Source organism: Harmonia axyridis, chromosome 1 (assembly GCF_914767665.1).
Source record: "Harmonia axyridis chromosome 1, icHarAxyr1.1, whole genome shotgun sequence".
Lineage (NCBI taxonomy): Eukaryota > Metazoa > Arthropoda > Insecta > Coleoptera > Coccinellidae > Harmonia > Harmonia axyridis.
The window spans coordinates 80,697,687-80,725,448 of NC_059501.1; the positions used below are offsets into that span (position 1 = coordinate 80,697,687).

Here is a 27,762-nt window from a genome sequence, read left to right on the forward strand (position 1 = left end):
TGTTGATGTAAATATTATGTTAATTTTATTGAATTTTTATGCAGGGTGTTTAATCACATACAGGACAAACAAATTCAGTCGAGTAGATGACACCGGAGAATCATTTTTGCTTTATGACATATATCTCGTTTTCGAAGTATAAGCGAGATACAGGGTGTTCAATGTTATTTCTGAGCAATAGTCTATTGAGTGTGTCAGTTATGTATAGCCTTTGAAGGTACGGTTTCTGGTCATATCAGAGTATTTTTGAGTTCTCAATTGAGGAAAGGTGAAGAACTCTAGGAAAGAATTTCAAAATGAGAGAAAACCTGCAATCGAACAAAATTTGTTTTAAAAGGTTTTGCTCCAGCGAAAAGAATTCCACCCGAAATTGTTGAAATATTTTACGATTGTACTTTTGTACTTTTTTTTATGAACAAGAATTAAAAAAATATGAAACTGTTCCTTCATTAATATCTTTGAATCAGTTCAAATTTACATTCAACAGGTAATACCTCAAAGTCGAGAGTTCGGCTCCCAATAGAGATTCTTTGAAATCACAGTTGATTTTTTTTGTGATAACTTTATGTTACCATCTGGAATATTTCGACTGCCTAATTACAAAATTTTGGCCCTCATAACCCTACCATTTTTTTCAATCATGTTATAGGACCGAAGGAGGAATTGGGATGGCTTTAATGAATGTATATTCTTCGATATTCGTGTTAGATCTAAAAAAGTACAATCGTGAAAATTTTCAATAATTTCGGGTGAAATTTCTTTTCGCTGCAGACATGCAAAAAAATCTTCGTTCGATTTATGAAGAATTTTTTTCGAAGAGATTCGTTAATAGTTAATTTCATTCGGAAAATGAAATTCATTCCAAAAACTGAAAAAAAAATCATGAACCCTGCAGATTTTCCTCTGTTTTTCACGTTTTCTGAATGAGCACTCAAAAATACTCCGATGTGACTAAAAATCGTAATTTCAAAGGATATACATAACTGTCAACGCTGGTTGGATGATATTAAAACAAAGGTCGGGTTGGACGATGTTGGCACCGTTTGGCTCAAGATAGGGAAAATTGGAAAATTCAGGGGGAGGCCTATGTCCAGGAGTGGATGCAGACAGGCTGTTGAAGAAGAAGAAGAAGATACATAACTGTCCATATTCATAGAATATCGCTCAGAAATTACATTGAACGTTTCTCTTTCACTTATTCTTCGAAAACGAGTCATATGTGATAAGGCTAAAATAATTCTCCCGGTCTAGTTCATGATAAAACACCCTTTATAGTGTAGGTACATAGATCCATACAATAGTGTTTATACATATACAGATATTTTAGAATATTTTATTCTTGCTACTATATATTGAAAGCCATATTTAGAATATAAGTCAAGACGTATTACATAAAATATTTCTAATCCAAATAAATTGTTTTTTTAATTGAAAATTAGTGAAGGAAAAAGTATTATTTTAAATATCTTCAAATATTTTTCTTCAATACAGTTTTCAGATCTCCACTATTGATCGAGTTAATTACAACAAATTAATATTCACTACTTTTCCACTTGTTTCCCACTGAACACTTACATTATATTTGTGAATAACTGGTGATAATAAATTTTAATTTGAATGTGTCAGACCTGACTAGTGAAAACACTTGCTTTCTAAAAAAATTGTAGGTATGTGTCAACATATTTAATTTCAAGAATGATACATTCTATCCATCTATCTATCTAATTTTTCAATAACAATAATTCGTCTCTGCTTCAACCTGAGCAATAACTTCTTCATTACAGCCAAATTCCTTTCCTTATGAGGTCAGCTGAGAGTCAGTAATCACTGGGGGCCAGATCTGGAGAATAATATGGATGTCAAGAAGTTGAAAGGGCAATTCGTTCAATTTGACCTTGATTTTCATTGTTTTGTAACAAGGAGGATTGCCTTGGTGAAATGAAATTTTTCTCTTTTGAATTTGAGGACGTTTTTTCTTTATTTATACACTAAATTGACCAAATAAAATTCACTGAAGCAATATACAGCGGGCTCGAATAACCATGACCATAACACTAGAGGAAAAAGCTCACTGGTGATACCCCACTCCAAGATAAAGAGGACTCAACAAGGACCAAACTACACTGCGGTTAAACTTCATAATAGACTCCCTCAAGACTTTAAAACGCTTCCATTCACTCAATTTGAAGGGAAGGTAGAAAATTTGTTACTCAAGGAAGCAATTTACGACTAGAGGGAATTTTTATGCTGAAATGTTTATAGTTTGTATAAAATTTGTCCCCTGTTATATACTTAGTTGCAAATATTTGCTGTTGTGACTTACCATGTAATATTGATTGTGCATTTTTATGCTTGTATCTCTACATGTCATGAATAGTAAATAGTAAAAATAGATTCTGAAAGTTTTGGACAGCTTTCATCGACTAACTATCACTCAGCTAATGCTCTCTTTGACACAAAAGATGAATTATCCGGCTTATCTGCATAGACCAATGACTTTACATAGCCCCACAGAAAGTAGTCTAGTGGTGTTAAATCACAAGATCTTGGAGGCCAATTCACAGGTCCAAAACGTGACATTAGGCGGTCCCCAAACGTTTCTTTCAATAAATCGTTTGTGGCACGAGCTGTGTGACATGTTGCGCCGTCTTGTTGGAACCACAGCTCCTGGAATGAAAAAATTAGTAATCATGACTCTATTCCGATCACCATTGACTGTAACGTTCTGGCCATCATCGTTTTATAAGAAGTACGGACCAATGATTCCACCAGCCCATAAAGCGCACCAAACAGTCGGTTTTTCTGGATGTAACGGTGTTTCGACATACACTTGAGGATTAGCTTCACTCCAAATGCGTCAGTTTTGTTTGGTGACGTAGCCATTCAACCAGAAGTGTGCTTCATCGCTAAACAAAATAAAATGGACGTAGTGCGCGATACGTATTCCACACAGAACCATTATTTTCGAAATGAAATTGCACTATTTACAAGCATTGTTCAGACGTGAGTCATGACAAATTGCCAAACCAAACTGAGAATAAATCACTCGACAGCTGTTAAATCGGTCTCCATCTCGAACAGTAATGCCAACTTAAAGTTATATACCTCGAAAAAAACACACCCGTTACAAGAAAAGATACATGAAAAAACCAAATTTGATTAATCAGTTTGGTGTCTTCTGATGTTGGTTGCTATAGTCGATGTTGTGAAAGAATCTTTGACATATAACTATGAAGTATGGCACAAAGAACTGCTATACAAACTGCTTGCGGTCGGTTTCACATGATTCTTGCAAGTTTAGAGCCAGAGTGGATGGAGTCTTCAGAGACGTCTCTTTCAGCCGGAGTTCCGCAAGGATCTCTGATGTGTCTGTTATTGTTTACAATATATGTATCCGACATTCCGAAAACGGATAAAACCTTCATGACACTGTATAGAGTGGGCAAATTTCGATGTTTTAGCACTACAACTTTTAAACCAGATGAGATAGACAAAATCTGATACCCCATTCTCGGTCTCTTTTTCTGAGAAACTAACAAGGGTAAGTTATGTTTTTTCAAATGGAAACACATCGTATTATTCGTATTAAAATAAATAACAGAAAATGGTCAAAAACCTTTTTTTATCTAACCGTCCCAATATTTCTATGGTTTCAACTGTTGATGAGCACAAAAAAATTGAGCTTTCTATAACAAGAGCACTGTCCTTCTGTCAATCTGATAACTTCTATGCTTTTCACTCATTTCTACAAAATTCGAATCTATATATATTTCATTAAAATAGTTTCGAAAATATAAATGAACTCGGAGAAATTTTCCTAGGTTGTTTGAACACAGTTTCCAATATTCATCTATTGAATTCGGTGCGAAATATCGAGAAGATGTGTCGACTGTGCATTGTGCAATTGTTGTCATTATTAGGTTAAATTTTATTTCTTGTTTGTTCCCTTCGTAATTAAATTGTTGAGTTCAATCATATATGCGTTGTTTCATATGCTATTTAAAATGGATTGGTACCTGTGCGTATTCATTCTGGAGACCTATGAAAATAATCTTCCTAATACATCCAAATAAATATAGATTCGAATTTTGTAGAAATAGATTGACGGAAGGACACTGTTCTTGTTATAGAAAGCTCAATTTTTCTGTGCTCATCAACAGTTGAAACCATAGAAATATTGAGACTCTTAAGTAAAAAAAAGTTTTTGACCATTTTCTGTTATTTTTTTTAATACGAATAATACGATGTGTTTCCATTCGAAAAAACATAACTTTGGGTCATAGCTTCGTAATTAAAAACCCTTTTGAAAATACGAGCACGCTACTGGATTATACGTAAAAAAGTGACTGTATAATGTTTTAATTTCAGAGCTCTATCACCAGTATTAGCGGAGATATAAATGTTTTTCGATATCGATTTTGTATATCTCCTCTGGTTTGAAAGTTGTAGTGCTAAAACATCGAAATTTGCCCACCCTGTACACTGACGCCATTCTTGGCAGTTCGTGGTGTCCGCTACATGGATTGAATAAAAATTCTCTGGGATTTTTGTGATGATATTGAACTGTGGAACGCATACTCAACATTGATGTTTTTTCTGATATTTTCAATTCAGCGCTTGATTATACAAATAGCCTCTAAAAGCCCCTTTTTTTATCAACTTTTCAAATTAATGTAGAGAACGCAGAAAATTTTTTTCCGAGAATACCATAGCTATTTCTTGTAGAGAATTCATTCAAGATTTCAAGACATCCCCTAAATTTTCTGTGCAAACATTGATTGGTGAGATATTGATGGTTAAAGACAAAAAGGTCCTTTTCAATTCAATGTTCGATATTTCAGAGAAATGCTCGTATCGAAATTTTGAAAACGGTATATTGAAGCTGAATGTATAAGTTATCTCATCAATATAGTGGTTAAGTTCGAAAAAAAATTTCCAAGTCTGTGGGCCAAAAATAAAAACTGAAAAAATTTCGCAGGAATTTTAGATACTGTATTCATTAGGATTGAGCGGTACACATTGCTTGAAAAATTTTGTCATCATGAGATCTCTAAATTAAAAACTTCAAGTTTCAAAAAGCTTCTTTTCTAATCGAGATACGACCATTGTTATCGAAAATACAGCAATTTGAAAAACCGCTAAAAATTTCGAATTTTATTTTGATCCTTTAATTTATTCCACTAGTATATAATAGCTTGGCACAGTAAAAAATTATTATAATAATATTGATTAATATTATTAGTATATTATTCAAAGAACGGTAATGTAGTTGTGTGTTTTGTGGCCATTACCGCAAGTTGAATACCTTACTTTATCTACGACTATAACAATAAATATGAAGACACAAGTAAATTGAAAACGTTATTGACAAACCTTAACCTATAATAATAGTATATAAATTCTAGTTGTATAGTCACTGATTTCGTTTATTAAAAAAAGTGACTGTAAAGTTTGAACAACCACTAAAAGTTTTTGTCTTTTTAGCAACATGTTCCTCTGATTGACATTTAAGAAACGCACGTAATTTAAATAATATTCTATATTGATTCCATATTTATGTTGAATGTGCTTCTTAGCATGGAGCATAGAGACGATGCTTTGTATTTAGTACTTAGTTCACTAAGCAGTTGAATAATGAATATCCAATTCAATGGGAGAAAATGAAATATTATTACGGCATTCCGAATACTTTTCAGTTCATGTGCACCTGGCTCAAGGAAGCCCGTAAAGCTACGTAGCTTCTACCGACATTATAGACAACTTGAAACCTACGCATTCGCCATTTTGTCACTTACACTCGGTTTTTTCAGTGCTGATGTTGCATTTGTTATTTTTTTTTCCAATTTTCGATTTCACTGCTTAATTGCCAAATCATGGAAAAACCAATCGATAACTTCAAATAACATGTGATCAAAAAAACATTATAATCAAATTAAATTTCAATTATTTCAAAATGAACAACAAGAATAGCAGAATGTAAGAGAAAAAATACACTTCTTGAATTAATTAATTCTTTTTGAAGGTAACTGCAGTTTCCTCGACATATATTCATATATCAATACCAATGGTCACATTATTTTTGAGCAAAAATTGAAAAACCTAAAAAACCTTAATGGTTTTATTCCTTGCGGAACCAAAAATCAAATGAATCAGGACTTAAATTGAAAATTAAAATGACAATAAAAAGCTATAACAAAGTATTCTACCATGCGAAAAGCACCTACAAGGGATGCCCACATGGTAGCATCACCATAGTTTCAACGGTCTTTTCTAATTTTGACAGATATTCAATCCAGAAATTTATATCCAATTTAGATAATTGTAATTTCAGATTGATACCTGATTCAAAAATTATTTTTAGCTCTGCCGACAATAAAAAGCCATTTTACTGCTTCAAAAGTGAGAGTAAATTTTATTTTTGTTCTTCATCAAAGTATTTATTTTGTTACATATCTCACTATCAAGGAAGCATTTTTTTCCATTGGTTTACTTTGGTGATCCTTTCTTTTGTCAATTTCAGCTTCTTTGGTTTTATCACGGTTTAGTTTACCGTGTTTTCCTTTTCTTTTATTAACTCTCTTCGTTTTGCCCGATGTAACTTGATTTGGTCTAAGTATTCCCTTTGAATCGTGATAAAGTTGGAGAACTACATTCGGGAATTGAACTTCATTGATTCATTGAACTACAATTGATTCGAGAGTGACCACAACTAGTCGAGTCAGAGTAGTGAGTTCTAGAGAATTGATCCCAGTCCTCTGGTGAGTTTTCTGTTATGATCTTTAATGTTTTTAAGTGTTTCTGTGTTGTAAACGTGTGATCTCTAGAACATAGAGAAGACTAAGAGTGAAATACTCGCAAAAGCGAGTTCTTATTAGAATCACTCTTGAAAATTAGTATATTGCAAGGAAGTTGACGGAATTTTGAACGAGCCTGGATCTTTCCGGAACAACATTTGTGGGCGTGGCCAGGTCTCAGTTTCGGGAGTTTTACTGCTTCAAAAGCGGAAGTAAAGTGTTTCAAACTTGGGTAAAGAAAAACTAAATCCATTCAAGCTAAATTTATAATAATTCGTACATTTTTGCAAAAGACATCGATCAAATTGTGGCGGCTTCTCATAAAGCCCACATAGCAACAATAATAAACACAGCACTCAGTGGCCTAGAGGCTAAGACTGTGTTCTCACTCACCGAGATGCAACAAGCGTCTGTGACACGGCACACACAAATATACCAAAGTCACACTGATGAGTCCGGTGTGTGTGTGCCAGGGACGAAACGCATAAGTAGGCATATGTGAAATCCTACATTGGTGACCCCGACGTGATGGCGGAAAACTGCGGCGTTGGAGCGCAGAGGCGACTCACTGCCCCGCTCAACGTTACGGCTACTGGGGTGTCCGTCGGACACTAGAGCCGATGGCACGCCGAGCCTCGTGTTTCCGTCGTCACAGCATGCAAGCCCGACGTGATGGGAATGGCCATCTTAACGATGTGTCCTGGAAAGCAGAAGGTTGATGCATGGCTCCCATATATCTGCAATTCCCAACGAAACTCTAGACGCCCATTCCCATGACGTGCAATACGTGCTCCTTGGTCTGCCGCGGTATAGCGGACCTGAATAGGCGGCATTCACCGTCCGCACGATGCCAACCGATAACTTCAAATAACATGTGATCAAAATAATTCTTCAATCAAATTAAATTTCAATTATATCAAAATGAAGAACAATAACAAAAGAATGTAAGAGGAGAAATACACTTCTTCAATCAATCAATTTTATTTTGAGGTAACTGTAGTTTCCTCGAAATATATTCATATATCAACATTACGTCATCACATTATTTTTGAGCAAGAATTGAAACACCTAAAAAACCTTAATGGTTTTATTCTTTGCGGAACCAAAGATCAAATCGAGCAGGACACAAATGTAAAAACAAAATGACAATTAAAAAGCTATATCAAAGTATTCTTCCACGCGGAAAGCACTTACAACAGATGTCCACGTGGTAGCATCACCATAGTTTCAACGGTTATGCATACTTCGTTTTTTCAAATTTAGGAAGTTATATCCAATTGAGAAAGTTGTAATTTCAGATTAACATATGATTCAAAAATTTTTTTCAGCATAGCCGATAAAAAATAAGCAATTTTACTGGATCAAAAATGTTAGTAAATTTTATTTTTGTTCTTCATGAAAGTATTTATTTTGTTACATATCTCACAATCAAGGTAACAATTTTTTTCTTAGGTTGACCTTGATGATACATCCTTATGTATTCCAGCTTCATTGTTTTTATCACGGCTTATTTTACCGTGTGTTCCATTTTTTTGTGTTTACTCTCTTTATTTGACTCGTTGTAACTTCTTTATTAGTTGAACTATACTTAGTAGATACCATTGGAATATTTGTGGGCGTGGCCTCACGCGAGCCAGGTTTCAGTTTCGAGAGTTTTACTGCTTCAATAGCAGAAGTAAAGTGTGTCAAACTTGGGTAAAAAAAAATAAATCAATTCAAGCTAAATTTATAATAATATGTAAATTTTTGCAAAAGACATCGATCAAATTTCTCAGAGAATGATCAGATTTATTTCACTGCATTCTTATAGAAATAGAAATAGGGTTCGAAGTGACGCTCTATTTAGTTTAGAGCAATGTAATTTTCTTATTTTTTTTTTCGACACAATATTAATAAGCTCCATTAGAGCTACATTTTCAAATAGTTTCGAAATACACAGGGTGTAACAAAACAGTTTTAGTGACCAATTGTTTTTTATTGCAAATTTCATTATTTATATTATTTTTTGAAGAACTGGAATACATAACAGGATAATTCCAGAAACAGTATTGGCATAAATAATTTGCTATATAGCAATTAACAAACTCTCAACGTCAAATTATAGGAGATCAAAAAAACAATATAATCAGATTAAATCTCAATTATTCCAATATCAATAACAAGAATAGAAGAAAATAAGAAAAGAAATACGTTTCTTAGACTCCCCAAATCCAAGTTCACTCTTAATTAATTTTATTTCGTTTTTTTGAGGTGCCTATGTATTTGCTTCCAAATATCAATTGCCAAATTAGTTTTTGGCAGAAAAGTGAAAAACGCTAAAGAACTTTAATGGTTTCATTCATTGCGGAACCAAAGATCAAATAGATCAAGACTCAAATATAGAAACAATATAACAATTAAAAAGCTATATCAAAGTATTCTATCACGCGGAAATCGCCTACAACGGATCACAATAGTTTGAACACAGCCGACAATAAATAAGCAATTTTACTGCATCAAAAGTGTGAATAAATTTTATTTTTGTTCTTCATCAAAGTGTTTATTTTGTTACTCACTCATATCAAGCGAACAATTTTTTTCCTAGGTTGACCTTGATGATCCTTTCTTTCTTAATTTCAGCTTTATTGTTTGTATCACGGTTCAATTTACCGTGTTTTCCATATTTCTTTTATTTACTCTCTTCGTTTTTCTATATGTAAATTCTTTATTTGTTGAATTATACTTAGTAGGTACCATTGGTGGGAGTGGCAAGGCGTGGCCAGGTTTCAGTTTCGAGAGAGGGGGGGTATTGAAATTAGCTACGTCTCACAAAAGTTTCCCATTTTGAATTGTAGATAAATACATGAACAATTTGGAATTTTCATAGTCGAAAGGCAAGTCGTAGTACACAGAGGTATACGATGTGATTTGTTTGAAATTTTGTTTGGTTTAATTTTGACGTTCTCTTTTTCTGTGTTTTATTTATTTTCTGACATCAACACACGTTCCAAAATGGAAATACCAATGAGTGAAACGATAAATCTGATACATTCCGCTTTTCATGAACTTTATTATCGTTTCGACGAATCTATGGAATGGCAAAATTCTGGTAAGTTTTCTCAAAATATTTTATTTAAAAGCTTAATTAGCATAATCTTTTTCAGCTGATGAGATGGACATACCAATGGAAAACTCTAACGAAGAATTACAAATACCATCGCAGTATGCATTGTATGAATGTCAAGACCCGAATAATGGTAATGAGATGGACATAACAATGGAAAACTCTAACGAAGAATTACAAATACCATGGCAGTATGAATATTATGGGTATCACAACCCGAATAATGGTAATGAAAGATTTCTTTCAAACTACCACACTCAATCAGATCCATTGACTCGGCATTGGAACGATATGAATGAAGAGAAATACGAAAACCACTCGACTCAAATGGCTTGTTGTTTTCATGAAACAAATGGAGATGTGGACCAGCTTTCGAAAAAGAATGAAGAAATCATCCAACAGATTCAAAGAGCTTGTTTTTTAGCGAACAATTTAGATGAAATCTTATCATCTCAATGTTGCATCGATTTCAAAGATGTCAATGAAGAATATATCAACAATATTGCCAGTCAAGATTTAGGTAATAACGGAGTGGTTGATCCAAAGAAACAAATGGCAAATTACCTGAAAACAGTAGTGGAAAAGAAGTTCGCAACTCAAAGTAAATTTCTTGAGAAGAATATGAGGATTAAGTTATCATTGTGGAAATTATGGAAAAATGTGTGTGATTGAAGTGATTCAATACAAGAGGTATTCGAAATATGATTCTATTTGTGATTTAAATGGTATTTTTAGAGTAAATATGTATTTTCCAGCTTAATTTCGAATATTATTCATATGTATATAAATATTTGTATAGTTATTTTACTAATTTATTACATTATTTATTACATTATTTATTTACATTATTTATCATTTCTTGGCCGGTTCTGCCTTGAAAAATATAATAGAAATGTGATTTTTGTCTATCTGTGAATTTGTCGACTGTGATTCAAATGATATTTTTAAAATAGGAATGTTTTGTATGTAATAAAAATGTGTGAAAGACCAAATGCTTTTTCTTATGAAACCCAGTTTTCAATTGAATTTTCAGATGGCATGGAACGAATGAACCCTATCAATTCTTTTCTCGGGAGATTATTTGTTATTATTTATTTTTTGGTGAATTGGAATACATACAGGATGATGCCATAAACACTATTCGAATAAATAATTTGCTATATCCTGCGAAATATAACGCTTCAACATCAAATTACAATGTGATCAAAAAAACATTAAAATCAAATTGAATATCAATTATTTCAAAATAAACAACAAGAATAAGAGAATGAAAGATAAGAAATACACTTCTTCGGCTTTTCAAAAGCTGGTTAACCATCAATTTCTTATAAATTATTTTTCTTTTTTTTTGAGGTGGTGTTTGGAGTTTCCTTGAAATATATTAATATATAAATATCAATGATCATATTATTTTTGAGCAAAAAAATGAAACACCTAAAAAACCTTAATGGTTTTATTCATTGCGAAACCAGAGATGAAATCGATCAGGACTCAAATCAAAAAACAAAATGACAATAAAAAAGCTATATCAAAGTATTCTACCACGCGAAAAGCACCTACAAGGGATGCCCACATGGTAGGATCACCATAGTTTCAACGGTCATGCCCACTACGTCTTTTCTAATTTAGATAGTTTTATTTAATCTAGAAATGTAAATCCAATTTAGATAATTGTAATTTCAGTTTGATACCTGATTCAAAAATTATTTTTTGCACTGCCGACAATAAAAAGCCATTTTACTACTTCAAAAGTGAAAGTAAATTTTATTTTTGTTCTTCATCAAAGTATTTATTATGTTACATATCTTACTATCAAGGAAGCTATTTTTTTCCATTGGTTGACTTTGGTGATCCTTTCTTTTGTCAATTTCAGCTTCATTGGTTTCATCACGGTTTAGTTTACCGTATTTCCTTTTTTTTATTAACTCTCTTCGTTTTGCTCGATGTAACTTCTTTATTAGTTATTCTTCACTTAGTAGGTACCATTGGAATTTTTGTGGGCGTGGCCACGCGCGTAGCCGATTGGCCAGTTTTGCTTTGAAAAATATAATGGAATTGTGAATTTTGTCTATCAGCGAATTTCTCGACTGTGATTTATATTTTTAAAATAGAGATGTTTTGTTGATTTTTTTTCCTTTTTCACCTTTGTTTTATGTATATTTGATTAGATATATCGAAATGAAAAATATAAGTTATAATTGATTTTTAATTCTGTACCTAATCTTCCTTCTGAAGTTTGAATTACAAAAAAATTAGAATATCAATTCATTGTTTTCATCACTTAAATTCATGAGGTCATTTTCAATACTGCGAATTTTAGATCATGGTGCATTACTATGGTTCATTTTTTCCTTTCGCTACTCAGAATATCTCGATAAATGATTTACATTAGCTGCCATAATACAGACAAGTTCTTGCAAAGACTCAATATTTTTAACTATGTGTAAACGAAATCCTCTCATGTACTATGTCCTCCCTCAAACAACACAAGTGACACATTGAGAGCTGGGATACTCTTTCAGTTTACATATTGTCATGAAAATAAGATTCAGTTACCAAAAGAGAATGGAGAGAATTCGTAAACACAAATTCAGATAACAAAACACTACCCACAATATCAGAGTTGATCGATTTTCTGTCTGAAAGGTGTCAACTTTTTGAAACAATTGAAAATCATTTCAATTATCTATGTCATAAATTCTTAGAAATGTCTATAAACGAACTATTAGAAAAAGTTAAAAGAACCAAGCTTTGCACTAATTGCTTAATGAATAATCATTTACAAACAAAATGCAAATCACCTTCTAATTGTCGTATTTGTAAGAAAAGGAACAATACCTTACTCCATAACAATAGAAAAACTCCAAATTTCTGGGTAACTGACGCATCTATCTATTACCTGCTCAGGTAGAAGAAAACGATTAGTCAAAAACCTATCAACCAAACTCGATATTCACTTCAATACTAGAAAATAATCCGACTAATTCTCTATTTTCAAAAAGATCTCAAATAATATTACCAACAGTTAAAATTAATTTTTTTGATTCAAAGGCAATATTAATATCGTGCAGAGAAATTCTAGATACCGTGTCACAAAGCAATTTCATATCTTCATCTTTAGCAAAAAAACTTAATCTCGAAGTTTCTAAAATAGTGGCCTTATATAACTTATTTATCATTTCTTGGCCGGTTCTGCCTTGAAAAATATAATATAAATGTGATTTTTGTCTATCTGTGAATTTGTCGACTGTGATTTATATGATATTTTCAAAATAGGAATGTTTTGTGGGTAATAAAAATGTGTGAAAGACCAAATGCTTTTTCTTATGAAACCCAGTTTTCAATTGAATTTTCAGATTGCATGGAACGAATGAATCTTATCAATTTTTTCTCGGGAGATTATTTATTATGATTTATTTTTTGGTGAATGCTAATACATACAGGAAGATGCCATTTTCAATACATCGAATTTTAGATCATGGTGCATACTATGGTTAATTTTTTCCTTTTGTTACTCAGAATATCTCGACAAATGGTTGAAATACATTTCATTCTCCTCACAAAACTTCCATATGTAGTTATCAAAGAACTGAACCGTGTAATTCGCATCGAAAAATTGTTTGGGCTGTGTTGTACAATTTATTGTGTTTCATTCAAATTGCAAGTTTTCATCATGTGGTATCCTAATTTTGAATGCAAATCTACACAGTGAATTTTTCTGGAAAGGTAACCGCTTCTTTCCTCTAGAATTATTTTTTTGTGAACCACTGGTAGTTCAGAAAAATTTAATAAGTAACTCTGGTTCAGTACAACACTTTTTGGTTTGTTATAGTTTTGTCGTATCTGCAATCGATTTCGATAAAAAATTCAAACAGCTTTCTATGGTAATTCTCTGGAAAATCCAAATCATTATAAAGATCCAGTTAGGTAGCTGTGATAAATAAATTAATTATAAGTTTTTGGACTTGAGATAAACTGGTTAAACAAGTAGGACTACGAGAAACACCCTGTATCACAAAAGCAAAGCGTTCGCGGGCTCATGTTTATGGGCTATTTTATTTTTAAAATTATCAAGGAATCTCTTAAATTCAGGAACACCCAGTATAAAATAAGAACAATCGAATTGGTAATAAAAGAAATATTTCGAGTAATTTGGCTCAAACTTCGTTATCAAACCTCTTTTTCTCACATTATAGATATGAGTAAACAATGCCGTCAGAAATTTTTTTTCGATTACCCCCCTCTAGAAAAAAAAAAGATCTACGTCATTCGGTTGTTTACTATATTATATATTACACTTGTAGTGGCTCATATTAATGTACCTGACATTTGGAAGTGAAAAAAGGTTTTTGTATTCCATTGTTTGTGTAAGAGAGAATCATGGAATTCGATCGATAGCGAAATATCATAGACTCGCGCATAAACAATGTCAATACTGATGGCTCGGTCCATAATACAAGATACATATGGATTGAATATAGATTTGAAGATTGATTTCGTACCTAGTTCGCAAAATTCCGCGTGACTTCTCCTAATATTTTATTGACTTTCCGCTTTATTTTCTTAAATTTTTACGATTTTGAATCACCCGCATTATTCATCTTTTCGCTCTCGCGAAACCAGAAATCAGAAAGTTGAAGCTGATAACCCGCATCAAGGGCCCTGTGAAGAGCTGGGATTTGTTCCAGAGACTATTTGTTCTTGAACCTGCTGTCCGATTTGGTCATCTTTGTGGACCGCATTTTTCACATCAATATTTTGCAACATTAAGAAATATTTCGCTGTCGCTCCATTACGCTTGTAGATACAGTCCATTTTTCTCTCAAATTTTACTGAGTTATCACAAGTAACATATGTATTTAAATTCTACTCGGAATATTCAGCTCATTTTGATACTTTTGCTATAATTCAGCCCGAATAAGGCTTCATGAAAAATTTATTGCAACATAGGAACTCAAACCTACTTACTTCATCTAAAGGTTCATCTTAGATCAATACAAATCAAAAGCCAAGTAAAAAAATAGTTTATTTATATATTGTGATACAATTTGTGGTACGTTCCTGTACTCACATAGAACAATTTGTTAATATAATATACCATTCCCTACATATATGTATCTACCTCATATAATTTAATTACTAATTGATGAACTTAATTCTATTGATAATACAATTGGAGTTAGAAGCTTATGGTAGGAAATATTGTGTTTATTATTAGAATCCTGGCAACACACATTTTGAATTCATTTTGTTTGTAGAGATCATGTTCTCCAACAGGGAGGATAAATGATATAAAACAAATGATTTTTGCATTAAATTCCATGTAAGTAGATTTCATACGTTTCGAGAAAAACTCTGGAGAGGCAAGAATGTTTTTATTCGAGTATTTAAATGAATACCATTAGAAGCCAATTGACACATCTTTTATACAAGATTATCTGAATTTCAAAAATGAATTGCTTTATTGCTTGAATCCTCCTCAAATTGCGAATATTTCGACTTATTAATCTATTTGCCTCCAAAAATTCAAAAAGTTTCGGAAATCAGTAAAATTTGAGGTCAATACTAGCAGGGAGAAAATGACTTTTCATATTTTGACATTTCTGTTGCGAGTATATGAGTTAATATATTTTTTCTGAATAACGAAAAATATTACAATTTTTTTTTTTAAATTTTCATGTTACTACAGAAATCAATTTTAGTAATCGACAAAATATAACTATGAAAAAAATTGTTAAAAGCCTCAAGTAAACTCAAGATTTCAATACAGTAAAACCTCGATTATCCGTTCTCCTATTATCCGTTTTACTCTGTAATCCGTGCTCGTCGACATTTTCACTCATCCGTTTCTACGAGCAGACATCCACTCTATTATCCGGGATTCAATTCATTACGCATGCGCCATAGTAATAATTTGGTATAATTTGAAAATGTTTTAGTCGATGATGTTAAGGAATGGCTAAATTCGGATTTAAATGAACCCGGTTATCAGATACTGGATGATTCAGAAATCGCATCAAAATTTTCCCAAGCTAACCACTGTATGGATACAGATGATTGTCGATTAAAGTGTTGAAGAATTTTCCACACAGGAAATAGTTATTCATAATACAAGTGCAGAAGGCATTGATATTCTTCCACGAGCTCAAAATTCAAAAACGAGCCACGAAGTGGCGAGTTTTTAAATGGACGAGTGGTAGAATGAGCCTTCTGTACGAGTATTATACATTATTTTCTCTAATTCATTGCATTTTTATTGAAATTAATGAAATATTTCCATAAATATCTTTTAGTGATTTTTGCATTGAAAAATGTTGGTTGGGTGAACTGATTTCTTCAAGGAAAATTGATGAATCGATAGATAAAGCCGTGGCGGAAAGTTCGGAGTACCAACATATAATAATAAAATATAACCATGAAAACTGTGCGTTTCAGATATATTCTCGCACGATTTTCTTCTACAAGATGTGGAAGAATGAACGGAATAACCACAGAATTAGAGAAACACTGTTTCTGCCAAAGACGCGTTGAGATTTGCAAATGGTCTGATGCACTATTTAGAGCAGGAAAATGATACGGATTATATTGATGTCCTCCACTTGAGGAAAATTCGGGCTCACATTTGTCTCAAGATGAATAATAAAAAAAAGACAGACAAAAATTACATACTTTTTCAACTAAAATATATACATTCGATGTATTATAGGTACCAATGCAATGATTTGTTTTTCATTTGTATATTTTTATATGGTATTATGATTCTATTGATTTTGTTGCTTAATAAATAATTGTACTCCATACATTTCTCTAATTTTCATAGTTGTTGTGCGTATTTTGAGGAATTTCGATTGTCCGTGTTTTTCGATTATCCGGGAACCGTTTCCCCTCCATTAGGCCGGATGATCGAGGTTCTACTGTAATCATATTGAAATTTTCTTATCGTTTTCCGTAGGAGACCGTCAGATTTGAGGAGACGTTAACACTAGTCAAAATAGTTTCGAAATAATGTTTGGTTTATAGTTGTATTTATTCATGAAGTAAATAATTGTGGCATGTTGAAATACACATTCTGTTGTTTACTATGATGGTAACCTTAGATCTTTATTCGTTATTTATACAGGGTGTTAGTGAATAAGTGTGAAAAACTTATGTGATTCTGCATGAAAAAATAATGAGATTATGCTTGTGGCGGCATCTCATAAAGCTCCACATAGCAGCAATAAACACAGCACTCGGTGGCCTAGAGGTTAAGAGTGTAGACTCACTCACCGAGATGCGACAAGGTGCCGGGTTCGAGTCCCGGCGGCTCCCGATAATAATAAATTCTCCAAGCGTCTGTGACACGGCACACACAAATATACCAAAGTCGCATTGATGAGTCCGGTGTGTGTGCCAGGGACGAAACGCATAAGTAGGCATATGTGAAATCCTACATGCTATATGACTTCTTTCCGCAAATTATTCATTTTCTCAGTAACTCAGTTATTTATTGCTCTGAAACCGGTGGGTTGGGTGGGTTGCAAGAGGTAGTTATTATGCATGCAATCAAATTTCATTGAACTTTAATTTGAATCTTCAGAAGATTAAATCGAATATATTTCAGCAAAAATATTCATTCAAAAATTTATGAATCAATAATAATATGAATCAATTCGGAGGTTGCGGGTTCGAGACCCGCTCAGGGAGGTACTTTTTCAAGAATTGAAAAATTTTCCGAATGCCGTGAAATTAATTTAATAATTTATTAATTAATTAATTAATTAATTTATTAGTTTGCTACAAATCCAAGAAAAAAAATCTTGAAGGTATTAACTTTCTGAAACTACTCAGAGTTATTGTCTTTTAATGACATGATGAAACACAAGAAGGAGAAGACCTAAACTCTTAATAGTCAGGAGTCCAATCATAATTTCATCTGAAAATCTCAGATTAGATCAGGCATCATTTAGAAAATAATCGAATCAAATTAGTTTGGAGATAATATACGGATGAACAAAGTCTCTAATTGGCCCAATATGGTCTAGCCGATTTGAAGCTAAACAGCGACTTAAAAAAAAACTAATAAATTAGTAGATTTAGCAAATTTTCACGAATAATGGCAAATTTAACATTACGGAGAAAAATATGCTATGGAAACTATGGAATTCCAAAGAGAGTAGGTACATTGACCAAACCACTCAAAATGAGCTTCCATATAGAGAAAATGTAAAAGACAAGATATTTAGCAAAAAAATGGAGAAATTGTTTTTCGAAAGGAAAAAAAAGAAGAGCCAATTGAAATATATCTAATGAAAATGGATATAATGCTTTTCTACTTTCAGTCTCGAATGTTTAATTTGAAATGTTTTGTATGTAAATACTAATTATTTGAAAATATTGAACAGAAATGTATGATATTGTTTTCTTTCAATACATATCAGGAATAGATGCACATTCAATAAGAAATTGAAAGGAAATCCATTTTAAATGAATGTGAACTATTGAAAATGTATATGATTTGTAGACCAAGAAGATAAAGTTCGCCAGTTAGCATATTTGCCAAATTAAATTTTACACTTTCATATACAGTTTCATATTTTGAAATTGTAAATTGGTTATACGCTCATTGTAGACAATGTATGTGGTTTCCTACTGTCCACATAGTGATAATAAAAATAAAGGCGTTTCTTCATTGAAATAATGATTCCAAAAAATGCAACAGATTTGCGGAGAATTTAGGGAGATTATTGGAATAGAACAATTATGGAATTAATTCTTCAATGGAGTATAGTGTATTCATTTACTGGTCAGTGAGAAGCAAGTTATTGAATAATATTTCTTATAATTTCTTGTTTTCGAATCTTCAGAAAAATTATCGAAATATTCAGCTAAAATTGTATACTTAATTTGATGAATTTCATAATTTTATAGACGAAATAAGAAATGGCATCCTCTGACGAATTCGATTAACTGATTGACGAAATGAGGAACTAGAATGATCTTGTTGAGATTTTTATATTCTTCAACTTATTATATTTAGAATACTGTCAAAAAATTCAACGAAAATATTCAATATTTTGAAAGAAACTTAAGAGCTGAAGTTTCGTTGACAAATTTTTGGAAAAATGTTTCCAGATATCATAAATGAAAACGTGAAATCATGCATTCAACTTATGTACAATATGAGAATAAGGTTCTGAAAATTCTCATGATGAGGAGAATTACAAAAGCGGTAATTTTGAAAAGATTGAAGGCAATTTCTTCAGGTTTTTTCAAATTAATGGGTAATCGAGCCAAAAGTCTGCCATTTAGTATATTTGCCAAATTAAATTTTACATTTTTTTTCAGTTTCATATTTTGAAATTGTGAATTGGTTATATGCTCACTGTATACAATGTGTGTGGTTTTCCACTGTCCACATAGTGATGAAAAAAATTTAGGGAGATTATTGGAATAGAATATTTATGGCAGTAATTCTTCAATGGAGAACAGTGTATTCTTCAATTGGTCAGTGAGAAGCAAGTATGCGATTAAAGAATATTTCTTATCATTTCTTGTTTTCGAATATGAATCTTAGGGAAAGTTATCTAAATATTCAACTGAAATGGTAGGTACCATTTGATGAATATCATAAGCTTATAGACGAAATGAGGGACTGGAATGATCTTGTTGAGATATGCATATTCTTCAACTTATTATATTCAATTATTAACTTTAATATGCCCTGAATTGTTATACGCTTCGTAAAACCTTCATAAATATTTCTTCTCTATCTGAAATTATACCTATCTCATATGATGAAATAATTTTGAAAGAAACAATCATTCGATAGTAGATACATCTAGTATAATGTACTGATATTTATTCGAAAAAAACTAACATAACTAATTTCTGTGAATTATTTGGCAGACAAACACTAAGGCGAAAATAGTGATGAAAAAGATTTAGTCACTTCATTGGAATATAATGGCAGTAATTATTCCGTGGAGAGAGGAGACCAGTTTATTCTTTGACTGGTACGAATGTAACAAGTGTGCTAGTTGTGAATTTTATTATTCCCTGTTTTCGAATCCTTGAAAGGACTAATAAAATATTTAAGAGAGATGGCATCCTCTGACGAATTCGATAAACTCATCGACGAAACGATGGACTGAAATGATCTTGTTGAGATTTTTCATATTCTTCAACTTATTATATTTGGATCACTGTCAAAAAATTCAACGAAAATATTCAATATTTTGGAAGAAACTTAAGAGCTGAAGTTTCGTTGACAAATTTTTAGAAAAATGTTTCCAGATATCATAAATGAAAACGTGAAATCATGCATTCAACTTATGTACAATATGAGAATAAGGTTCTGAAAATTCTCATGATGAGGAGAATTACAAAAGCGGTAATTTTGAAAAGATTGAAGGCAATTTCTTCAGGTTTTTTCAAATTAATGGGTAATCGAGCCAAAAGTCTGCCATTTAGTATATTTGCCAAATTAAATTTTACTTTTTTTTTCAGTTTCATATTTTGAAATTGTGAATTGGTTATATGCTCACTGTATACAATGTGTGTGGTTTTCCACTGTCCACATAGTGATGAAAAAAATTTAGGGAGATTATTGGAATAGAATATTTATGGCAGTAATTCTTCAATGGAGAACAGTGTATTCTTCAATTGGTCAGTGAGAAGCAAGTATGCGATTAAAGAATATTTCTTATCATTTCTTGTTTTCGAATATGAATCTTAGGGAAAGTTATCTAAATATTCAACTGAAATGGTAGGTACCATTTGATGAATATCATAAGCTTATAGACGAAATGAGGGACTGGAATGATCTTGTTGAGATATGCATATTCTTCAACTTATTATATTCAATTATTAACTTTAATATGCCCTGAAGCGTTATACGCTTCGTAATACCTTCATCAATAGTTCTTCTCTATCTGAAATTATACCTATCTCATATGGTGATATAATTTTGAAAGAAACAATCATTCGATAGAAGATACATCTAGTATAATGCACTGATATTTATTCGAAAAAAACTAACATAACTAATTTCTGTGAATTGTTTGGCAGACAAACACTAAGGCGAAAATAGTGATGAAAAAGATTTAGTCACTTTATTGGAATATAATGGCAGTAATTATTCAGTGGAGAGAGGAGACCAGTTTATTCTTTGACTGGTACGAATGTAACAAGTGTGCTAGTTGTGAATTTTATTATTCCCTGTTTTCGAATCCTTGAAAGGACTAACGAAATATTTAAGAGAGATGGCATCCTCTGACGAATTCGATAAACGCATCGACGAAACTAGGGATTGGAATGATCTTGTTGAGATTTTTTATATTCTTCAACTTATTATATTTAGAACACTGTCAAAAAATTCAACGAAAATATTCAATATTTTGAAAGAAACTTAAGAGCTTAAGTTTCGTTGACAAATTTTTAGAAAAATGTTTCCAGATATCATAAATGAAAACTTGAAATCATGCATTCAACTTATGTACAATATGAGAATAAGGTTCTGAAAAATCTCATAATGAGGAGAATTACAAAAGCGGTAATTTTGAAAAGATTGAAGGCAATTTCTTCAGGTTTTTTCAAATTAATGGGTAAATGTGCCAAAAGTCTGCCATTTAGTAGATATATTTGCCACATCAAATTCTACACTTTTTTTTCAGTTTCATATTTTCAAATTGTAAATTGGTGGGATTTAAAGTAAGAATTGGAAACGAATATACGGTCTTCAGATTCGATATCGTTTCTAATCAATGATATGCTCACTGTATACAATGTTTGTGGTTTCCCACTGTCCACATAGTGATGAAAAAAATAAAGGCGTTTCTTCATAGATAATGATTATGATTATGATTCCAAAAAATGCAACAGATTTGAGGAGAATTTAGGGAGATTATTGGAATAGAATAATTATGGAATTAATTCTTCAATGGAGTATAGTGTATTCATTTACTGGTCAGTGAGAAGCAAGTTATTGAATAATATTTCTTATAATTTCTTGTTTTCGAATCTTCAGAAAAATTATCGAAATATTCAGCTAAAATTGTATAATTTGATGAATTTCATAATTTTATAGACGAAATAAGAAATGGCATCCTCTGACGAATTCGATTAACTTATTGACGAAACGAGGAACTGGAATGATCTTGTTGAGATTTTTATATTCTTCAACTTATTATATTTGGATCACTGTCAAAAAATTCAACGAAAATATTCAATATTTTGAGAGAAACTTAAGAGCTGAAGTTTCGTTCACAAATTTTCAGAAAAATGTTTCCAGATATCATAAATGAAAACGTGAAATCATGCATTCAACTTATGTACAATATGAGAATGAAGTTCTGCAAAATCTCATAATGAGGAAAATTACGGAAGCGGTAATTTTGAAAAGATTGAAGGCAATTTCTTCAGGTTTTTTCAAATTAATGGGTAAATGTGCCAAAAGTCTGCCATTTAGTAGATATATTTGCCACATCAAATTCTACACTTTTTTTTCAGTTTCATATTTTCAAATTGTAAATTGGTGGGATTCAAAGTCCGAATTGGAAACGAATATACGGTCTTCAGATTCGATATCGTTTCTAATCAATGATATGCTCATTGTATACAATGTGTGTGGTTTCCCACTGTCCACATAGTGATGAAAAAAATTTGTGTGCTAGTTGTGAATTTTATTATTCCCTGTTTTCGAATCCTTGGAAGGACTAACGAAATATGTTGAAGATATGGAATCATCTGACGAATTCGATAAACTCATCGACGAAATGAGCGATTGGAATGATCGTGTTGATATTTTTATAATCTTCAACTTATTATATTTAGAATGAGAATTTATTCATGGTTAAATTGGTATTTCAAGTGAGTTTTTTTTCTCCTACCACAATTGTTGAGGAAACTTTAGTTGAAAAGCCTATTGGACCACTGCAAAAAAACCGAATTTTTTGGAATTTGTAGAACAATCTAGAAGTGCGAGCCTTCAGCATTATAAAATATCATTTATTAATTTTTTCTGTTCTATTTATAATTAATTTTTTGTGTTTTTTCAGTTGAAGAATTTGAAGCCCTATCAATGGGTGGCGTTGATGGAGCAAAAAATTCAATAGAAACGTCCTCACCTGATGACGAAAGGGGTGAACAAGAAAACAAAAAAATTTTGGAAATGATTCTGAAAAAATTAAATGAAAAGGAAGAATATTTGGAAAAGAACTTGAGGGTAAAAGTTCTGATAATGAATATATTGAGAAATTTTCCAGATATCGCGGATAAAAACGCGAAATAATTAATATTAATAATTATGATAATTTAATTTATGTCTACATAAATTGAATTAGATATTTTTACCGCAATTGTAGAGGAAACTTCAGTTGAAAAGCCTATTGGGCCACTGCAAAAAAACCGAATTTTTTGGAATTTGTAGAATAATTTAGAAGTGCGACCCTTCAGCATTATAAAATATAATTTATTAATTTTTTCTCTATTATTTATAATTAATTTTTTGTTTTTTTTTCAATTGACGATTTTGAAGCCCTCTCAATGGATGGCGTTGATGGAGCGGATGAATTTATAGAAACGTCCTCACCTGATAACGAATTTTTTTTTTAATTTGTAGAACAATCTAGAAGTGCGAGCCTTCAGCATTATAAAATAACATTAATTAATTTTTTTTGTTCTATTTACAATCATTTTTTGTGTTTTTTCAGTTGAAGAATTTGAAGCCCTCTCAATGGATGGCGTTGATGGAGCAAATAATTCAATAGAAACGTCCTCATGACATAAGAACAAAAAGATGAATCAACAGTGAAAACGACGTCACCCGATAAAAAAAAAAGAAGTGAAGATGGAAGCAAAGAAATTTATTGAATTTTAATACGTAGTTAAGTTGATATTTAGTGCAAATTTCGTTATTTCACTACTACGCTGGATATTTCTAGAGGTTTTAAGGCATTTGTAGACAAAATATCAGTGTATAAACACTTTCGTATACTGCTAAAAAACCCTGAAATTTTTTGAATTTGTAGGAGAATCTAGATCTGAAAGCCTTCAGCATTCTGAAATGTCATCACAATAATATTTTTTTAACAATTCACAATTAATTTTACGTCTTTTTGCAGTTGATGAATTTGAAGCTCTACCAAGCAAAGAAGTTGTGATCTTGAATGAAAATGAAAAACATCAACTCCACTCTCTGAAAAAAAAGAAGATTTGGAAAAGAACTTGAGAGTAAAAGTTCTGATAATGAATCTTTTGAGAAATTTTCCAGATATCGCTGATAAAAACGCAAAATAATCGATATTAATAATGAATTTAATTAATGTAGAATATTGGAATAAGGTTTCAAATAATGTAAATAAATTTATTAATGTAAATAGTTATCATGACATATACATACTAGAATAATAATGAATTGTTTTATTTAATCATGTCTCGCTTCTTTTCAGTAGGTATATATTTGAATGATTAATTTGATGGTTTCGTTATTAGTATCAGGTATTTACCTACTATTTTAATATGTTGAACTAGGAATGCAAATTTTTATAGTTTTATATATGGTATAATTTTTATGTATTTAATTGTATTTTCAGAAACTGTTTTTCGTTATATTTTTCTGCTTCAATAAACTTATTTATTATTATTATTTATGATATTAATTCATGAAAATAAATGAAAAAAATCATAAAGTCTGATAAAACTTCTCAGCTGATCATATTTACTTTATATTTCATACTACGAAAATTATAATTGTGTCTCATTCAAATCATGTGAAAATGTAAATATTTATATGCTGCCAATTTGAAGAGGAATATAATTGTATTTCATTCCGGCAAAGTCTATATTTTTTTCCAGTTATTCTTTTGAATTATTCGAACATAAAAAATATTTTGAATAGGTTAGTGCTTTGAAAATAATGTTTCTTTTTTCCAATTCAAATTCTTTGATTTCAAACTCTTATCTAAAAGAAATTCCAATATTATCAAAAATAAGTTAATTATGGCTAAAAAACCTGGAATTTTCTGAATTTGTAGGAGAATCTAGATGTGAAAGCCTTCAGCATTCTGAAATGTCATCACAATAATATTTTTCTAACAATTCACAATTAATTTCACGTCTTTTTGCAGTTGATAAATTTGAAGCTCTATCAAGCAAAGAAGTTGTAATCCTGAACGAAAATGGAAAACATCAACTCCACTTTCTGAAAATGGGTAAAAAGATGAATGGGTATCGAAAAATTAGGCAAATGATTGTTAATAAATTCAACGAAAAACTTTACCATACATCATAATAAACGTGAAATCACGAAATTAATTGAGTTACATGATTTGGATACTCTTTCGAAAAAGTTTATAACTTGTAAGTTGGAAAATTTATTGATTTAAACGAATATAAAAAAATTCATTTTGAATATCTTGAATGGATTGTATGATTTTTTTATTTCCTGTTCCTCATCAGGATTTCAGTGTTTGAACGATTAATTCATGGGATTTCTTCAGCAATCTAAGGTACCTATTCAATAATTCAATATATTGAACTAGAGAAGAATATTTTTATTGTTTTATATGGGATTATATTTTTACGTATGCCATTTATGAAAATAAATGAAAAATATTATTTTCAAGAATGCAGATATAATTTTGTTATTTTGACCGAAATCAAATGAGAGTTATTCTATTTCAAATTTTTATTATTAGAATAACATTTTCAGTTATTCAAAATGTAAAAACTGAAGAAGCAACTATGTAGCGAAACAATTTTCATTTAATTAATTTAAATTAAATGGCTATGACCGATTCTACAGGTTACCCTGTAATCATAAGATCAGCTTAAATTACTAAAGCTTCGCTTAATACACTCCACAGATCGCTAAGCGAACCTTAACTTATTCTGAATTTAAAGCCCAAGAATTGGTTTGGCTTAACCGTTGTAAGTGGAGCTTTGGAACTTAACTAATGTCAGATTTGACAGAAAACATTTAAAAATTACTCATTTGGATTATCAGATGTTGAAGGATTTTGTGCATTCATTTTTGGTGTTATGGTGATGGATAATGATTTTGATTTGGGCGTTGAGGCCGATAAAGGTGATATAAAAGTTATAGTAATCATGGAATTCCGTGACAAATTCAACATAGACATAGAATTTAATGTGACCCATACGCGTTTATCTGTAATTTGAAAAATGATTGCTTTATAGGTATTATATTAGATTCAACATCTAATCAAATATGAAAACCTTCAGCATTATATTTATATCAAATTTTCTCAGTCCGAATAATATTGGTCATTATCCTAGAAATAGTCTTTGAAATTTTGATGAAATTCAACAGCTTTGAAGAGTTATACCAATTGGGAATTTTCGTTGAAATGCATAAAACACCCAGTATATTATAAACGAATGCACTCATTATTTGTGTGAACACTAATTCATACTATCAAAATTTTCCTGCTTTCACATTGAAATCATGTACTCTTATTCACGAAACTCCCTGTATATCAATAGCAGAATGAGAAGTATTCATACTTGAATCAGAATGAAAATGACAAAAATTGATGTATAAATCATCCTTCAAATTATTGTTGTTTATAACATCATTTGATGTGGAACTAAAACATTTAACATTTCTTTCTGATTCTTTCCTTTTTTTTTTTCAGATTCGAATATAATATTTGCGTCATCAACTTCTGGCGAAAAGGATGAAAGTATTTTGTTTGGATGAAAAAAAAGGCCTTCATTGAATTATGTCAACTTAATCAGTGAACAAATACATAAACCAAACACTAGACCTCTACGAGGAGACAGAATTTTTGCTGAGGTTTTTATCTGTACTCTTGTATCAAACTTTGAAATGTACATTTCCTCTGCTAATACTGAGATTTATCGACACATGCTTTATCGTTTGAAGTTAACAATTTTTGTATTGTTCTTTCTCAAAAAAATACCAATAAATCTGATAAATTGAAATGAGACAAAATGGTGTAACCATTAATTATTTTTATATAACCCATAGTTTTTCGCCAGTGAGCAATTAGTTATAGATTCACAGGATTTTCAATATTTCCATTAAAATACTCCACGTAATTTTTAGGTTTAAAACCAATGTAAAAACTATTTAAAAATCGACAGCAAAATAGCAAATTAATATGGTTGAATGTCCAATTAGTGAAACCTTCACAATTTCCAGAAGGAATAAAAAAAAGGTTTTCACGCTAAATTTAAAATCAATGACACAACGTTCACAGTTTTTGCTATTCAAGTTGAATCCAGTTAGATAACTAACTGCACCAAATTATTGTTTGTTCAAAAAAGTACAGTGTAAGAACTCCACATTTTTTATAGAAATTGGAAATTACTGGCCTTGAGATTTGTATGCTGGATTTAGTCAAAATGACGGTGGCAGCTGAGAAGAGGTGTAAAATGGATAATCTTCAGTTTCAGGTATCCTCAAAAAAAACTTCTTCCATAATTATCTCTTCCAATAATTATCTCCGTCGAAAAAACCTACAAATATAGTTCAGACAAATAACTCATATATTATAAGACTTTTTTTCCCATATGTGAGAACAAAGAAACTTATTTGAAACATTTAATGAAACTCACCTCATTTTAAAGGTTTTCTCGTAATCAATAACCAAAGAGTCTTTGGTTCAAACAATATTACAAAATAATCAGTGGGTACCTATGTAGATATATCATATGAATGCTAAGGAAAAATATCAAATAATCGATTTATTCCATTTCAGGCAGACGATCTACAGAATCTACAGATCACGAATGAAGGCATATGTGGATACTTATCCGTAGGAATATTATAAAAAACTTTGTTCCGTTTGCGCAGTCTGCCAAACACCTGTTGTATTTCATATTAACCATAGACCTAAT

The 27,762-nt window shown here is 31.3% G+C and overlaps 1 protein-coding gene and 1 long non-coding RNA gene across 2 annotated transcripts; one reads left to right on the top strand and one right to left on the bottom strand.

Moving 5' to 3' along the window:
• The first annotated feature begins 9,644 nt into the window (after nucleotides 1-9,644).
• Nucleotides 9,645-10,579, top strand: LOC123670585. Its single transcript, XM_045604089.1, has 2 exons — nucleotides 9,645-9,882; nucleotides 9,938-10,579. The coding sequence occupies exons 1-2, from the start codon at nucleotides 9,786-9,788 to the stop codon at nucleotides 10,567-10,569; spliced, it is 729 nt and encodes a 242-aa protein (XP_045460045.1). The 5' UTR covers nucleotides 9,645-9,785; the 3' UTR covers nucleotides 10,570-10,579.
• A 10,893-nt stretch (nucleotides 10,580-21,472) lies between these two features.
• On the bottom strand, nucleotides 21,473-27,654 carry LOC123686481. The gene is made up of 2 exons (XR_006748469.1): nucleotides 27,481-27,654; nucleotides 21,473-27,381 (listed from the first exon to the last, which is right to left on the bottom strand). It is a non-coding gene; the product is annotated as an uncharacterized LOC123686481 (long non-coding RNA).
• Between the last annotated feature and the right edge of the window lie 108 nt (nucleotides 27,655-27,762).

Bases quoted from the DNA above. Each gene is read 5' to 3' on its own strand.
- LOC123670585 (XM_045604089.1), top strand. From the start codon at position 9,786: ATGGAAATACCAATGAGTGAAACGATAAATCTGATACATTCCGCTTTT. The intron at 9,883-9,937 runs GTAAGTTTTCTC...AATCTTTTTCAG, and splicing joins TATGGAATGGCAAAATTCTG to CTGATGAGATGGACATACCA.